A 17,979-nucleotide genomic window follows, 5' to 3' on the forward strand; every position below is an offset into this window, starting at 1 on the left:
TTGTAAACATGCACTTTAGTGGACGTACTTAACCACTACAGCATGTCTCACTGAGATCCGATGCTATGAGCGCCATGTTTTTGGGAGGCTGTGTCAAGTTACGAGAAGTTCATCTTGATTCATTTCCATTCCACTGAGTCTCAAACGTAATGCTTGTGGCACGAGACGCTTGAAAACCAGAGAGACACGTCGCGACTGTCAGAGACATCGCTCTAGTGTGCATTTAAAAAGGCACAAATGCACGAACACGTCTTGCATGAACGGCCTGCTGCGACTTGGTGCGAGCTGCTGAGTGATGGAGCGATGTGGGATTGTTTGTTCTTTTATATTCTCTCGAACTCCTACTTCTGTTCTCTCAGTCTGCTCTCTCCTCCTCTCATCATCTACCTCTCGCTATTTCTCAGGCTTACACTCCTCTTCTCTTTTCACAGTGTGTCTCTGGGGATGATGCCGTTGCCGCTGGTGCCACTCTCCCTGTCGCCATGACGATGCCGCTCAGCCCCCTCTCCAGTGACGAGGAGCAGCAAAGGATGCTGGGAAACAGTAAACACCTTTATCCAGGGGCGGAAGAGGAAGAAGAACAGGAGGAGGAGGAGGAAGAGGAAATGGATGATGACTGCGTGGACGAGGAAGGCGAGGAGGAGAACGGAGAGCTGGAGTTGGATGACGAAGAGGACGTGGACGACGAAGATGACATCAGGCGAGGACCAGGGCGTTTGAGAGGAGGCAGGGAAGAGGGGCACAGGCAAAAAGGCACAATGGCTGGACGACTTCCAGGAGACAGACAGCTACGACCCGGCAACCCGGGCCACACGTCCCACACGGCCAACCCGTATTCGTCCAACCCTGGACCCACCCACCAAGTGCCGGCTAATCAGCAGCAGCAGCCGCAACAGCAGCGGAAGCTACGAGAGCGAAGCTCAAGCAATGCACCTGACGACACACACATAGCTATGATGGTCTTTCGGATTGGCATTCCTGATATCAAACAGACGGTTAGTCACACACACACACACACACACACACAAAAACCTACACCTGTTTTCCAGTTACCCACTCATACGCTATGCAACATCTGTCTTTTGCTAACCATGCCTGGTTGAGACCACAGCATACCTATTAACCAGGCAGTCAGAGCGCTGCCGAACACCGTTCAAAGAATCAATTAGGCGAATACTGGGAGTGATACAAGTTTATGACAAGTATGCCAATCTAAAAAAGGGGGCACGAATGAATTACACAGACTTGGAAAGCTGTGCTCAAGCGCTCAATGCCAACTCAAACTGTCTGGCGCGTGTGCTCTGCCGTCAGAACTTGCTCTCCTAGACACCTCTTGGTCAATGCACATGACTTCTGCTGCACAAAAGACCTGCTATACTTACACTTACTTCTCTAACAGTACCTTATACATATATAAAATGTGAATAGACTTTGAAATATATCCCAGAGCGCAGCAAGTAGGTGGGCCACACACTCAACAAACACACATTTAATGCTGCGGCTGTCACCACGAAGCACAAGTGTCATTAGCACTTTCAATAAGTTTCTTTACATGCACTTTAAAAGTTCTTCCTCCGATTTACCGTCTGGACAACTTGATGCTTGTTGCCGAAAGTCAGAGCAGATTTGAGTTTCCAGAAAATTGCGTAGTGTATCAATGGTTAAAGATTTTTTTTAGCTTCAGACTCTGATTCCATCCATTCTGACACCGTGTCTACACCGGATGTGAGCGGCGCACTATAGAACTCATTATAATCAGTGATGCTGTCTACACTGGATGCGATACGACAATCCCCGACAGTAAACTGCTGCTGCGTTCTATTTGTGAAGTATTGACACAAATTTCAAATGAAATGTCCAGTGTAGACAGACTTCAGCTGTTGCAGTGTGGCGCGACACAACACGACAGCTGTCGCATCCGGTGTAGACAGTGTGAGGATATCAAACATGTTTGATATTTTCAGCCGATTTTTAGAACACACATTGTTTTCATTTGTCATGCGTCTGCTAGCAACAAAGCACACATTTATGCACAAGTTTGTTGTGATTGGAACAGCTTCGAAGTCTGGTAGTGTATGATCCCCAGTCGTTTAGTGTATAATGGCCACATTTCTTTTGTCACTATTTATAAAGTCAGTAAGTGTATGATTCCTAGTGTTTTAAAAATCTGTTCAGAATTGAAAAGTTGTTTAGTTGTGGTGTATTCACTTTTAGCTTGATTATAACTGCATATGAATACTTCCTTTCTAATTATCAAAGAGTCCTGAATAAATGTATCATGTTTTCCAACAAAATAGAAGTTTTTTTTTTAAACACTGATAATACTAAGAACTATTTCTTGAGCAGCAACTCATAATATTGGAATGATTTCTGAAGGATCATGTGGCACTGAAGACCAGAGCAATGATGATTCAGCTTTTCCATCACAAGAGAAATTCCATTTGAAACTATATTAAAATACAGTTAAATACTGCTATTTCTTATTTGTAATAATAGTTCACTATTGTTTTTACTTGATCAAATAAATGCAACCTGGATGAGCATAAGAGACTTCTTTGAAAAATATCTTACCCATGACAAACTTTAGTGTAAATATAGTTAGTTGCTCAGTGATCCAACTGAGTCACATTCAGATTGGTTTAATCAAACTAAATCCACTGATTCATCACTGAAAATTGGATCAGAAGCATCACGTTTCTCAAAAGCATCGTGAGATAAGATGATTGTAGAGACTATTAGTGGTAATGGTTCTATGATCTACTTGGACTCGCACCGCGTCTACACCGGACACAACAGTTGTTGTGTTGCGCTGTCCTAAAGTCTGTCTACACTGGACGCAACAAAGCGACTGTTGCAAATCACTTGTACTTTGTGTCAGTAGGTCATAAATAGAACGAGGCATCAGTTTGCATCCAGTGTGGATAGCATCACTTAGTTATTATGGGCTCTACTGTCTTTTGTTGGGTCGCATCGTGCTGCTCGAGCCCGGTGTAGACACGGTGTAACGATGTTTTTGGGAAACGCAGCCCTGGCCACTTATTCAAGATTTGGTATTGTCAGAAAGCGTTTCAAATAAATCACTGAAATGTCCAATTACTTTGACCTTTTAAACTATTCAATATTTCACACTTCTCTTGATACGGTATATGGTTTTACAGTTTTCTGATTGCTCAGGAATCTATATTTAAATATGGGCTGACGCTGGCTGGATCTGCTGAAATTGCCCTCCAGCGTACGCTCATACGGGTTGTGCACTTGCATGAGTGTGCATGCGTGCATATGTGTGTGTAAGTAGATTTTATTCATACTTCTCTTCCATACAGATGTGCAAACGTTGGCAAAATTGTTTTTTTTTTCCAAGACAAAGCAAAAAGAAAGATCAAAAGAGAGAGAGAGAGAGAAGAAAGCAAAAAAAACAAAAACAAGGCAAAGTAAGTACAGGGAGTCTAGTTAAACATCCACATGCCAAAAACCCTTCCCAAACTAAATCCTGTAAACAACTGTATGACTTTCAAATAGAAACAGGCTGAAGGTGACCTCAACGGTTTTACATGGAGAGAAAAGGAGGGGAAGAAAGATGTGGGTTTAAAGTAGCCCAGTAAAAAGCGTGTGATGGTGAAGCTCGTTTTCACAAGACAGATTAAGAGGTTCAGTGGTTTGAGGAATGAAATCACCACTGCTGTAATCCGTTTATTGTACACCACAAATTAAAGCAGGCACTTTTAATTAAAGTCACTGTGGACATGTTTGCCGAAAGGGATGCAAACGACAATGCTGATTTCTCCCAGACCAGAAACTCATGACAGCATCTAGTACTCTACAGTGTGTTTATAGTTGTGCTTCATTTCTTTGAATGACAGTACTGAGGTTTACTTTCCCATCATGCTCCCTGGCCCGTCCTATAGCTGTGGGCAGTGGCAGGAGATTAATGATTCATGAATAATATGATTATGCTTGATAATTGAATTAAAATGGGTAGACCTGGGCCCAGAGTGTTCTTTCAGTGGAAGTCAAACTGAAGGCAGTTTTGCTGCCTCGCTGCCCAGTTGACTAGTTACTCAAAAGAGCATTTTGATTGCCTTCTAAGACACAGTAATATAATTTATACTATTTTAGCATTGTATGTATGCTGTTATAGTTTTTGTTAATATATTGTGTAGTCTTTTGTGTTTATATTTTTAGTGTTCATGTTAATGTTCATTTTTTTTGCAATTATATGTGCTTTTGTCATTTTTAAACTTTTATTAATAGTTTTTTTAATATTACTAAATAGTTTTATTGTAAATTTTGTAATTTATTTATTTCAGTTTTAGTTTTATATCAGTTTTAGTTGCCAGTTAGCAATTGTAGTACTTAAGCTTATTTCTGGCAACATTTGTTTTGGTCTAATATTTATATTTTATTATATTTCGGTTTTACTTTACCAACATTTTAAAAATAGTTTTAGTTAACAAGATCGACACCGATTTATACATAATATAAATAATTATTGTGAGCTGTTTGAAATAACTAAGCAAATATTTAGAGACTTTCTAGGTAATTTATAATTTAAGTAATCATTTTTTTTTCTAGGGGGAAAAAACAATCTTGTCATCTACGAATTAATTTGTTTCAATCACTCAGTCGGAAAGCACTTTTATTCTTGCCAAACCACATGCATGGGATTGTGGGATATCTGCATTGAAATATTGACCAGATGGAGGCATTTTAGTAAAATGGATGTTACGCAAACAATGGATTTGGACATGCCCAATGAGGGAGCATATTTAATGTTTCGGCCTTTTTTTTTCTCTCAAAAATTATTTTTATTCTCAGTGTTTGTAAAAACTAAACTGTATCTGCTCTTGTTTTTTTACTCTTCCAATGTGGGATTGTATAATTTAATGTAGGTGTACATATGTGCATTAGCGTGTGTGTTTGTGAGGGGGAAGTTTGTGTATGTTTGTGTGCAAGTGGAAGAGAGCGACAATGAGTGGTATTTTCTTTCTTCCATTTATTCGAAGCTGCCTATTTAGTCCAACAAGCCACTAGCAAATTGTAATTAGTGTAAGATTGGTTGATAGATGAAACAGGATGGCAGTGAAACACCTGGAGGTGATCTGAGCTGCATCGAAACACTCTGCCAAACATTTTTCTTGTGATTTTTAGCCCATCTGCAACACCTGCCTGTGCAAAAAATGATACACGAGTCAAATGCTGCAATACAGTGATGCATTCATGATGTATTGGGTTATAAATTTAAAACCAACTTTTAACAGTAATTTTGATTAACATAATTTAAATCATATTAAAAGAAAATTTAAATTAGCTGTATCTGTTATTGATGTTATTATGAATGTTTTTATCCATGCATGTTTCATTTTTTGTATTTGTTTTGAACTTCTATCTGATGATGTATGCCAGTCTTCTCCAATCATTTAGTCTGCTTAAAGTCCCGCCCATTTCCTGCAGTTGACCTCCTATTCAGATCACCCTCCATTCAATCAAGAAACCAATAAATAGAACACAAATCCTTCCCAACTTTTTTCTTTTTCAATAAGTTTCATTTGAACATACATCACAATATGGAATAAAATATGTTGTTACTTCCATTATATTTTTAATACATTAAAGAAGGCAGTCAGGTGTGGAAACCGGGGCGGTTCTAGACCACAGTAACTGGGGGGTGTCAGGGGCCAGTTGTGCGTTTAGGGGGCACTATTTTAAAATTAATCTATTATCCATTCAGTTATTTTTCACCATGTCATGTATCACTGCAATCTCTAAAAGTAATCTATAACAATTTCAGCTAAATTAGATATTTTATCATTTATTTGACAAATAATTTTGTATTGAAGTGTCAGGGGCATCATGCACTCATTATTTTTGAGGGGGCATGAGTGAAGGGGGGGGGGGCTCTCATACTTGTCATGTGACACACAGCAGCCACATTACTATTGTATAACTGATATAAGCTTATGTCCTACTGAAAACAACAACAAAAAAACAATAAAACCATCACAGAAAATTTTAATGGTTTCCACTACAAATACCATTACAAACATTACAAGCCATCAACTTTTAACCATTAGAAATAATTTTCTGTAGTGTGTTTTGGGACATATTCCATTAGGATTTATTGGTTTTAACAAGCCACCAATAGAAGGCAACCAATTAATAGTAGAAACCCACAGGGTTCATTACAGTTTCCAGTAAAACCAATACAAGTCCCATTATAACCAGTAAAACCATTACTAATTTTGTAATGGTGTCTATTGTGTTTTATTTTCCCCAGCAGGGGTTTTATTTTTATTCGATGTATCCCTAAAATATATAATGAAATATCTCGATTCTCAAATATGTGTAAGTAAATGCATTTTGCACCTTTATAGATTGTTATTTGGGTTATAATGGGTGATAGGTAAAGTAGCCTAATCTATTAGCCATGCATAAAAGCCTGTCTTTTTTTTTTAAGTACCAGATATGGGTGTCATGCCATAAAATACTTTTAATACAACTGACTTTGTATTTAATGTGAATTTAATGAAAACACTGTAAGTTAATTAGCCTATAACACCTTTAATTGTAGAAAAAGAGAGCAAAGAACTTTTACACTTCAGTCCAGAGAGTTCAAGCACTCTCAAAAACTGCCATAATAATCTCTAAAGCTGTTTACTCTGTGAAATTAATATCTTACTTACATTCGTACATCTTCACTTTGTTGTTTCTGATGAGAGAATTAACGTTAGGCAGAGAATTCAATCAGCCAGAACTTCGGCGAATGACTCATCTGAATGCTTCTGATTGGTCCTTGCATTCATAAGCTCAACAGAATCGTATGTGATTGGTTATAATGCGCAGTGTTTTAAAAACGTGTGTGGCTCTGGCTCTGTGCCAGCCAGAGAACACAGATTTGAATTTAGCAGCTGGTGATGTTTTTCTTTATATATATATATATAGTTTACAGGACAAACTGCGCATTTCACCCAAAATTATTTATTAAAAATACTTATAATAAGGTTCATTCTCTTTCATGTCTTTCTCTCCTATGTCTTCCTGATTTCTCTTTTGCCTCAAACCATGTTCTTTTATGAGTCTCTCTCTGTTTTTTTCTGTGTGGAGTAATGCGTCCGCATAATCCCAGTACATTAGGCCTGCTCTACATACCAGCTAATTCACCCTCAATAAACTGCAATTGCTCGTTAATTGTGGTTTAATGAGTTCGGGGAGAGACAGGAGGTGCGCAAACACAACCGAGCAAATTTAGGGCCGCGGGAATGCCCACTCACCCCGTAATGCACTAAATGCTTTTGGACACAGATTTGCCATCAGACATCGAGCAGTGACCCAAAACAGAACTAGAGAACTAAAATGCACTTGAAATCAAACATTGAAATTTATTGCTAAATAGTGATAGTAATAGTTAAACATGTGTTGGCAGTGCAGGGCGCTGAACCCTGAAGAGCATCAGGGCATTATCAGTGCGACCCCACATCTCACACTCATTAACCACAGAGTCTGCCTGCAGCGATCACTCAGAGAGCTGGGGGCAACAGTCAAGAGAGTGTGAGGCATGGAAAGAGGATAATACAAGTCAGGGAGGGAAAGTATTGCTAAAATGCAAAAAAAAGAGTCTTTAACAGTATTTTGCCTATTTATCTTAAAGGGGTCATTATCTGAGAAATCAAAATTCCCTTGATCTTTTGATATATACAGTGCCCTCCAAAAGTTTTGGAACAGTAAAAACAAAATTGCTCTGTTGGCTGTGGAGTCAAGACATTTACAAATATGATTAAAAGATGAATATGAGTCAAAACTACAGAATGTCACATTTTATTATTGGGTGATTCAACACATACATGTTTTACCAGCTAAGAAGTTCAGCACTTTTAGAGTTTCATCCCTCTATCTGATGTGAGCATAAGTATTGGAACAGTTGCCTCACAGGTCTTTCTAAGTGATCAGCTGTGTCCTGTTGCATTAATTCTTCAGATATTAAAAGCAGGGAATGTGTCGTATCAGTTATATTTATTACTTCTGCATTCTGAATCTTGCATTCGATGATGACACACAAACCAGGATGAAGATGAGGGAGCTGAGAGAAAAGCAAGCAATTTGGATGCTAAAAGAAAAGAGGAAGTCAATTAGAGCTATAGCAAAAACAAAAGGCATGGAGAAATCAAGAGTTTGGAAACCACCAGCGACCCCAGCAACTAACAACAACCTGATCGGCTGAGAAAACAACAGTAGTTGATGACAGACAAATCATAAAAGCTGTGAAAATGAATCCTAAAAGATGTGTCTGTAAAATCACCAACAACTTCCAGAAAGCTGGGGTGATGCTCTGACAATCTACTGTCCTCAGGAGACTTTGACACAGAATTACAGATGCTACACAGCAAGATGTAAACCTCTGACCAGCACCAAAAGTAGAAAGACAAGATTAGAGTTTGCAAAAAAGCACAAAGGTGAGCCAGAAGAGTTTTGGAACTGTGTTTATGGACCGGTGAGACAAAGACAAACCTTTATCTAAGTGACGGGAAAGTAAAAATGTGGAGAAAAAAAGCGAACTGCAAATGATCCCAAGCATACAGCCTCATCTGTAAAGCATGGTGGAGGTGGTGTCATGGCATGGGCATGCATGGCTGCCTCCGGAACAGGCCCTCTCAACTTTACTGATGACTTAATGTATGATGACAGTAGCAGAATGAATTTGGAAGGGTACAAAACCATCTTGCCTACCAATATTCAAGAAAATGCCACCAGATTCATTGGGAAGTGCTTCATATTGCATCAGGACAATGACCCAAAACACCCTGCCAGTTCAGTCAAGGAATTTATAAGGGCAAAGAAAGTCTTAGATTTCCCAAGTCAATCTCCAGATTTTAATCCGATTGAACATGAATTTCACCAGCTGGAGAGGAGAGCCAGAAACTCAAAAGGCAGAAACTCCCCAAAACAAGCAACAATTGGAATTGGCTGCATTAAAGGCTGGGAAAGTATTTCAAAGGATGAGACCAAGAGTCTGGTGATGTCTATGGGTCACAGACTCACTGCTGTGATTGTGCGCAAGGGATCTGCAACTAAATAAGTAGGTCAAACACTCACATACCTACACACACACAGAAAGGCTCTGTTCCAAAACCAAGTGAGCCCTACATAGGCAGCATTTTAATGCATCTTAAGCACACTCCCCATCTGAAGGCTGTTCTTGATTATGCCTTCAACAGTAACCTCTTTTGGACAATACTAACCCTGTGAAACGGTAATAAGCATAAAGAGAGGTCAAACAGTCATTATTTTTATGTATGTTGAACTATCTCTAGATACTTTTTCTGTATTTTGCACATTATGTATAAAGGGATTGGCTTCTTTGCAAAAGATACGTGTGATGCTGCTTTCCATTAATTTAATTAATTAATGTATAATTTGCTTGTCATGACACTATTTGCCTTTTTTAATTTATTTTATTTTATACATTTTTGATAATAATAACTGTTGTTGTTGTTAGTAAAAATTAGTTTACTATTGTTTTATTATTAATAATATATATATTTTTTCATTTTATATTTTTATTTTAAAATATCTTTATAATTAATTATATAATTATAATTAAATGGGTGTGTATAGAGTATTTACAGAGTGTTAACTTTTAGTTTTAGTTACTTTTTCTTATTTGTAAGTCGCTTTGGATAAAAGCGTCTGCTAAATGACTAAAAGTAAAGTAAAGTAAATAATAGCTTTTAATCTTTTATATCTGCCTTATGTTCAACTGTCCCAATACTTATGCTCACATCAATTGGTGGGATGAACTCTAAAAGTGCTGTTCTTTTTATTTAGTAAAACATATATGTGTTGAATCGGCTAATAATAAAATTTGACATTCTGTAGTTTTGTCTCATATTCATCTTTTAATCTTATTTGCAAATGTCTTGACTCCACAGCCAACAGAGCAATTTTGTCTTTACTTTTCTACTGTACTTACGGAGGGCACTGTGTATATATATATATATATATGTGTATATGTGTATATAAGAGGACTTTCTCGTTAGTCTACAAACCGAATTGTGGAAATGTTGTGACATTTTTTAAAATTTGAATAAAATGAAAACTAAAAGACTTTCATATCACACGAGGCAATATTTTATTCACAATAGAACATAGAGCACATAACAAATGTTTAAACGGAGAAATCTTCCACTTTTTCCACTATATGAGCTCATTTCAAATTTGATGCCTGCTACAGGTCTCAAAAAAGTTGGCACGGGGGCAACAAAGGGCTGAAAAAGCAAGACATTTTTAAAAGATTCAGTTTGGAGAACATCTAGCAACTAATTAAGTTGATTAGCTATATGATGATTAGCTATAAAAGCGATGTCTTAGAGAGGCAGAGTCTCTCAGAAGTAAAGATGGGCAGAGGCTCTCCAATCTGTGAAAGAGTGCATAAAAAGATTGTGGAATACTTTAAAAACAATGTTCCTCAACGACAAATTGCAAAGGCTTTGCAAATCTCATCATCTACAGTGCATAACATCACCCAGGAATACTTTCAGAAACCACTGTCGGTAAACACAATCTGCCGTGCCATCTGCAGATGCCAACTAAATCTCTATCATGCAAACAGGAAGCCATATGTGAACATGGTTCAGAAGCGCCATCGTGTCCTGTGGGCCAAGGCTCATTTAAAATGGACTGTTTCAAAGTGGAAAAGTGTTCTATGGTCAGACGAGTCCAAATTTGACATTCTTGTTAGAAATCATGGACGCCGTGTCCTCCGGGCTAAAGAGGAGGGAGACGTTCCAGCATGTTATCAGCATTCAGTTCAAAAGCCAGCATCTCTGATGGTATGGGGGTGCATAAGTGCATAAGGTATGGGCAGCTTGCAGAGAGAGAGGAGTAGGAGGAGGCAGTGAAGGTTATTTCCCCTTTAATCTAATCCCCTCTGCTCTTGCCCTGCAGAAACGGGCCTGAGAGAGCTGCTAGAATGAGAGAGAGAGAGACACATGAAGGGTTACATGAAACATTGTACTTGTTAAACATGAGTAAACACTTCAGTAAGACTACAACACCGCATAATGCTTGCATATAAGACAGTTTCAAATGACAGCAATGATTTATTTTTTATCATTGGGAACAGTTACATTTTTGAGCATATTTTCATTTCAATTTATTGAAATAGTGGTCTTTCCATGATTGGCTCAGTTAGTTTCTGTCTGTTACTTAAAAAAGTCACAATCATACATTTCTATGTACGTTTCTTATTGAACACACCATGGAAACATTCACTGATTTTAAGATGACTTTGTTGGTCAGAGCTGGCCAGCCTTTAAAAACAATATAAAATGTTGAGTTTTCAGAAGCTGGGTGATGCAACAAGACAATAAACCAAAACATAGGAGTATATTAGCAACAGAGTGACTTTGACAGAAGAATACACGCCTTCTGGAGAGGCCCAGTCCTGACCTCAACCCAACTGAGATGCTTTGACATGACCTCAGGAGTGTGATTTACTCCAGACATCCCAAGCATATTGCAGAGCTGAAACAGTTTTGTAAAGAATAATAGTGCAGAATTCCTCTTGACCTCCTGCAGGTCTCATTCGCAATTACAGGAAACATTTGGTGGAGGTTATTACTGACAAAAGAGTTACTAAATCTGGCTATTCCAATTCTTTTTTCCACCCTGCACTGTGAAACTTTACATAGTATGTTGCAGAAAGACATGACAACGTTTTTGTGTGTTATTTAAGCAAACTATGTTTGTCCATTGTTGATGAGATCAAATTGTATAAGCCATTTAACCCATGGTATCTACAGTCACATACTTTTTCCTACAGCTGTACACTGAATGTCTGTAATAGTTCAAATATATCCCGACTCGTAAAAGTACTGGTTTGCCATGCACAGCAGTCCTTATGTATTATATCAGCAAAATGTGGCATTCTTCTCTTCTGTATATTACCTTATACGCAATCTGCAGGGATCCCAGCCCCCTGAATCAATAATGTAGTTTGAATCAGGCTAATCTAGGACATTTGGTAATGTGGGACAACTAAACTCAATTGTGTGAATTTTTTTTTATGGCCACGTTAGCACATCTATGTTAACATGACCCTATTCTAGCTGGATTGGTATTTGATTAAGACATGTTTGTTGGTCTGACAGTCAAAAACACCAAAACAAATCTGATTTGTTCACATATGTAAATGCACAATTTCTTTCCCCCTTGAGGGTTTTCAGACGTAAAGTACAAAGTAAGACACTTACATTTCACTGCTGGTTATACTCTGTATAATTGTGTATGTGACGAATAAAAAAATCTTGAAAAGTAACACAGATGCTGATGCGTGCGCACCAATGCTAAATGATTGTTAACATGCTTGGCCATGAAATCTGAAACGTTGGTTTCCACTTACTTATATTACATGTATATTAAATGGATACGAGGGCCAGCCTCATAAAAAAAAGTCGCCGGAGCAGAACAGTTAAACCAAACTATTAGATCAAAGTTGCCTTTTTTGATATTTTAACTCTAACTGAATGTTGTACCATTTGGCACCGAGCTTAATGAGAAAGAGTAGAGAGAGAAAGAATAATAGTAATGGGCTCAAAACAGAATATTAGTTAAAGGACAGAGAAAAACAAGTATGAAAATGTCAAGAGAGAGAGAGAGATGTAGCTCTTAAAGAGAATCTTTATCAATAAAGCAATTAGAGCAGGAGATACAAGCAAAGACATTTAGGTATTTTGTTTAATTAGCTAATCTGTTTAAAACTTTTATCTTTAAATTGTTCCTCAATGCTTTGAAAACACCACAGGATGTCACGCTTATTGTCAGAGGAAAATAAGAGAGGATGGCATTGTGAAGAAGTCTGTGGTTTGGACCTGAAAATAATAGCTCTTAGATTAACTGCCAAATTACTATAATTAGATATCATTATAATAAATCATTTTCCAGGTTGATTATCATTCCAACAAAATAATTGTAATCACATGGGTGCAAATGAACTCACATCTACATCTGTGTTGTGCACCTTTTTTTAATCATTTGCATTGTACACGTAGTGTTAAAAGGATAGTTCACTCAAAAATGATTTTTACTAACCTAAAGTCATTTCAGTCCCGTATGATTTTTATTCTTCAGTGGAACAAACAAGGAGATGTTTTGAAGAATGTTCACACTGTTCTTTTCCATACAGTGAAAGTAAATGTGAACCAGAGGCTGTCCAGTATGGTGGCCCAGTAGTGCACAACACAACAAAATCGTCAAAACACAAGAAAAAGACCAATTTCGATATGTTTTGGTAATTACGCTGTGGCTTGTTTCTGTTATGTTGTGCTAATTTCGTTGTGTTGTGACTTGTTTCTGTCATGTTGTGCTAATTTTGTTCCGTTGTGTTGCAGCTTGTTTCCATTGTGTTGCGCTAATTTTGCACACACGCACACACATGTTGGTTTTTGTGATTTATGGGGACTCTCCATAGGCGTAATGGTTTTTATACTGAACAAACTGTGTGTGCTATTGCCCTACACCAACCCTACACCTAAACTTAGCCCTCACAGGAGACTTTGTGCATTTTTAGATTTTCAAAAAAAACACAATTTAGTATGTTTTTTAAGCCTTTTGAATTACAGGGACATAGGCAGTGTCCTCATAAACCACCTTCATATTGTACTACCTCTGTCATACCCATGTCATTATACAAATTTGTCCTCATAAACCACATAAACATGCACACACACACACACACACACACACACACACACACACACACACACAAATTCCATGTCTTCTGAAGCCATTTACTAAATTTCTTGCCTTGATAGCTGTGGTCAACATCCACTTTCACTATATGGTAAAAAAAAAAGGAGCTTGGATGTTCTGCTATAAACATCTTTTGTCTTCCACAGAAGAAAAAAAGACAAATGGGTTTCAGAAGGCATGATGCATGTATAAATGCACTGGGTGCACTATTCTGCATATCCTTGCATATGCAAGATGTTTGACTTGCACGTACTGAAATGTGAGTGATCTCCACACGTCTTGATATTCCAAATTGTTTGTGAAGTTGTCCACTACACCTACGACCTCTCTCGAGCAGAGCTCCCACCAGTGCACATGCTCTCCGTAAGATCACAGTGAAACACATACACCATACCATAGTGCACTGAGGGACTGCTGAGATGTTTCTATGGCAACCTGCAGCTTGCTCCACTAATGAACTGGTTGCCATGGTGATGGGGATTGGCTGTGTGCAAAGTGAGAGACTGAATAACAGAGGGAGGAAGAAATTTCACACTTCTCTGTGCCACTGCATGTACACACACACACAAGAGTACAGTGCAGGAAACTGGCCGTTTCGGACTTAACCCCTCAGCACAGCCACGGACCAATCACAGCAACTCCTCAAGGTCAGAGGAGGGGATTTCTTTCCAGCACTCCCATTTTCACAGTTCCTGGAACAGCGCTGTTGTCCCAAAATCCAGTTCGAAGCGACCATGTCCCTTAGCCTGGAGCTTGTGCTCAAGCTTGTAGGCTGCAAGGGGTTTTAGGCGATGTTGTAGCAGGAACCGAGCTGTCCTTTCTGAGTGGGGTGTGTCACAAATCACATCGCAATTCCTATGCGTGTCTTGCGGTACCTGGGCAGGCTGTGGATTGTGGCTATTACTGCAGGCTAATTAATCAATTAGCATCACCATTTAGCACTACCAGGGTGAATAAAGATGGGATGTTAATGAAGCTGATGGACAGTTGCCGGTCAAGGGTCTGCTACTCCGACAAGCAGTGATGTTTCACCTCAGTGAATCACAACGTCTCCCTCTAGTGCACATCGGACAGAACTGCATTTTGTTTTTGGTCTCTTTAGGATCAATAGGGATAAATAGTAATTTATAGTAATAATAATTGTTTGATAGTTATTATTAATAAATAAAATTTAAATTAAGCATATATGTTTATGTAAATAAATAATGTAACATATATGAAAAATTAATTTTAATATAAAAAATATACACACTACTGTTCAAATGTTTGGTGTCATTTTGTTATTCAAAGAAACTAGAATTTTAAATGCAGTGACACTATTAATAATATGTTCGAAAAGTAATATAACATGTTTCTTGAGTTGCAAATCAGCATATTATATGATTTCTGAAGGATCATGTGACACTGAAGACTGGAGTAATGATGCGGAATTCAAATTTGCCATCACAGGAATTAACTACATTTTATAATAGAGAAAAACAGCAAACAGTTATTTTACGTTGTAATAATAATTCACTGTGTTTTACTGTATTTATGATTAAATAAATGCAGCCTTGGTGAATAGAAAACACTTTCAAACTTCTTTCAAAATCATTAAAAAAATCTTACCAACCCCAAAGCTTTGAATGTTAGTGTCTATAATATAAATAAAAACACACAAAACATAAATATTATAAATATAAATATCTCAAATGTAATATAATATTTGGTCACATTATTTTAAGGTCCAATTCTCGCTATTAACAAACCATTAACTATGACTTTTGTCTTAATAAACTCCTAATTTGCTGCTTTTTAGTTGTTAAGTTTAGGTATTGAGCAGGATTAGGGATGTAGAATATGATCATGCAGAATATGTGCTTTATTAGTACTAACAAACAGCCAATATGTTAATAATAGGCATGCTAATAAGCAACTAGTTAATAGTGAGAATTGTTCCCTATACTAAAGTGTTACTTAATATTTTTATAATAATATAATATAATGTAATGTAATATGTATAATCGTTTTGTTTATCTAACAGCCATTTTTTCTCTCTGTTTTTGTAGAAGTGTCTGAGGTTCAACCCTGATGCAACCGTATGGAAGGCAAAGCAGCAGGTGCTGTGTAGTCTAACTGAATCTCTAAGGGATGTATTAAACTATGGCCTTTTCCAACCTGCTACTGACGGGCACGATGCCAAGTTCCTGGAGGAAGAGAGGCCGCTCCGAGAATACCCACAATCCTTTGAGAAAGGAGTACCCTACCTGGAGGTACCCTTCCTTTTATTGTCCTCTTCAATTTAGGCATTTTTGTTTCTTTTCTTTTTTTTCTAGTCTGGTTCTATAATTGAATGTGAATGTTGGTGCTAGGAAACTGCTGCTACAAATTGTTTGTTGCCTAGGTGATAATAATTCTTTAAGAGGCTTCTCTGGTAACTATGAATCCTAATAACCCTGATGTGGTTTATTGGAGGTTTGTCTTACAATGTAAAAAATTAAAATGTTTTTTATTATTTGTAGCACACAAGGCAATTACAACAATAGTCTAATTAATTCACAAAAACCCTTTCTATCTGAAGTTGATAATAGGGGTTGGCGATATCACTTATGTTTGTTTTATTTATATACTGTTAGTGTTTATTAATATTTTAATAAATTAATTTTAAAATATTTTATTTGTATGTTTTCAGATTTCTTTTCTCTTTTTTTAGTCATTTTAATACTTCAACTTAAATATATTTGTTTCAGTAGTTGCCATGTCAACATTTTTATGTTTTCATCTAATATTAATATTTTATTTTGATTATTTATTTAAATGACTTGTAATTATTTTTAATAGTAAATTTTTTTTGAATATTAAGGTCATTTAAAATAAATAGTAAAACAAATGAAACTATTTGAATAGTTTTGATTTTAGTGAACATTGATCAACACAACAGTACTATGAATTGTGCCATAAACAGAAGTTAGTCCTGCCTCCAAAGAACAGTTTAGAGAACTTTACTGATCACAAAAACATTGATTTAAAACAAAAAAAAATACCTGTAAGGGTTTTAAGAAAATACCAAACATTTGTTTTTAACTCTCCTTATATTACATTAGTCTTCCTTACAGTATTGTAAAAAAAAAAATCCTCCTCAAACTGATGGAAGTTTCTTTGATGGCTCTCAGATAACTGTCTTTCACTGATTTTGGCTGATTTTCTTTCACACAGTTCCGCTACAAAACCAGGGTGTACAAACAGACAAATCTAGATGAAAAACAGCTGGCCAAACTACACACAAAGGTAAGTGTCACCACAGAAATCATCTAATTTTCTAAAAATAGAAATATAAAGTGAACATTCAAGGTGTGCTACTTACATCTTAGGTCTGTATGTTAAATGCGATAGAATTTAGCTTTTAAGTATTTAGTATTTAAGTATTTAGCTTATCGTCAGGGCACTGCCTAGCATGGCTGTATGTTTCTCCCCCTACAGGCAAGTCTGAAGAAGTTCATGGACTATATCCAGGCCGGGGCTGTGGAAAAGGTAGCCAAACTTGTAGACAAAGGCCTTGACCCCAACTACCACGACCCTGATACGGGAGGTGAGGTGTCAGGCACTGCACTGTTCCCTTCCTGTAAGACTTAATGAACTTCCCATTAGTGAGCTAGATAATGAATTACTGCCAGCAGAGCATAAACTGGCCCACACACATGCTATATGCATATGGAAATAGGGCTGAATGAATATTCAATGAGCATTTACAGGAATGGACATTTGCATCTTCTCAAACGATCCATGCAGTTGCCAACAAAAATGGAGTTTAAATGATGCAACAAATGTGTAAAGTTAACATTAGACTCAGTGGCTGCCTCCTAAATAAACAAACGAAAACCCAATTACTACACTTGGGCTGCTTAATGAGATGAAACAATTACTGTAGCTCAATGGTTCAGTTCAATGCGTGTCAACAGAGGAAAACCACTGAATAATTGGAATGTATTTGTAACGGGGCAGCATCTTTTATGGCATATTAATTCAAGTTTTTAGCGCTTTGGCGAGCATTTGGTGAGCTGGAGACGTGGCCAGACATGCCATGAAAGCCGTTTTATGGACCAGATGACAATGCAGAGTAATATTAGCATTCATTTACAGCAGAGTTTTACTTGCAAGACGGCTACCTTGAGTGTTGTTCACAGTTTGTGTCATCTGCGATGTCACAGAGTTGATGTTGTGCTTGCCAGGCTGACAGACAGTCGCTTCTCGAAGCAG

General features: G+C 37.4%; 1 protein-coding gene across 1 annotated transcript in view; it reads left to right on the plus strand.

Moving 5' to 3' along the window:
• Positions 1–482: 482 nt before the first annotated feature.
• Positions 483–17,979, plus strand: part of LOC306846854 (SH3 and multiple ankyrin repeat domains protein 1-like) — a gene marked incomplete at its 5' end in the record, with an annotated part of 71,456 nt that continues 53,959 nt past the window's right edge. The window contains 4 exons of the mRNA XM_079380522.1: positions 483–995; positions 15,792–15,995; positions 16,939–17,010; positions 17,203–17,311. Of these exons, the coding sequence (XP_079236648.1) occupies positions 483–995; positions 15,792–15,995; positions 16,939–17,010; positions 17,203–17,311 (898 nt within the window). The remainder of the gene's footprint in view (positions 996–15,791; positions 15,996–16,938; positions 17,011–17,202; positions 17,312–17,979) is intronic.

This window comes from Barbus barbus, assembly GCF_936440315.1.
Source record: "Barbus barbus genome assembly, chromosome: 3".
NCBI lineage: Eukaryota > Metazoa > Chordata > Actinopteri > Cypriniformes > Cyprinidae > Barbus > Barbus barbus.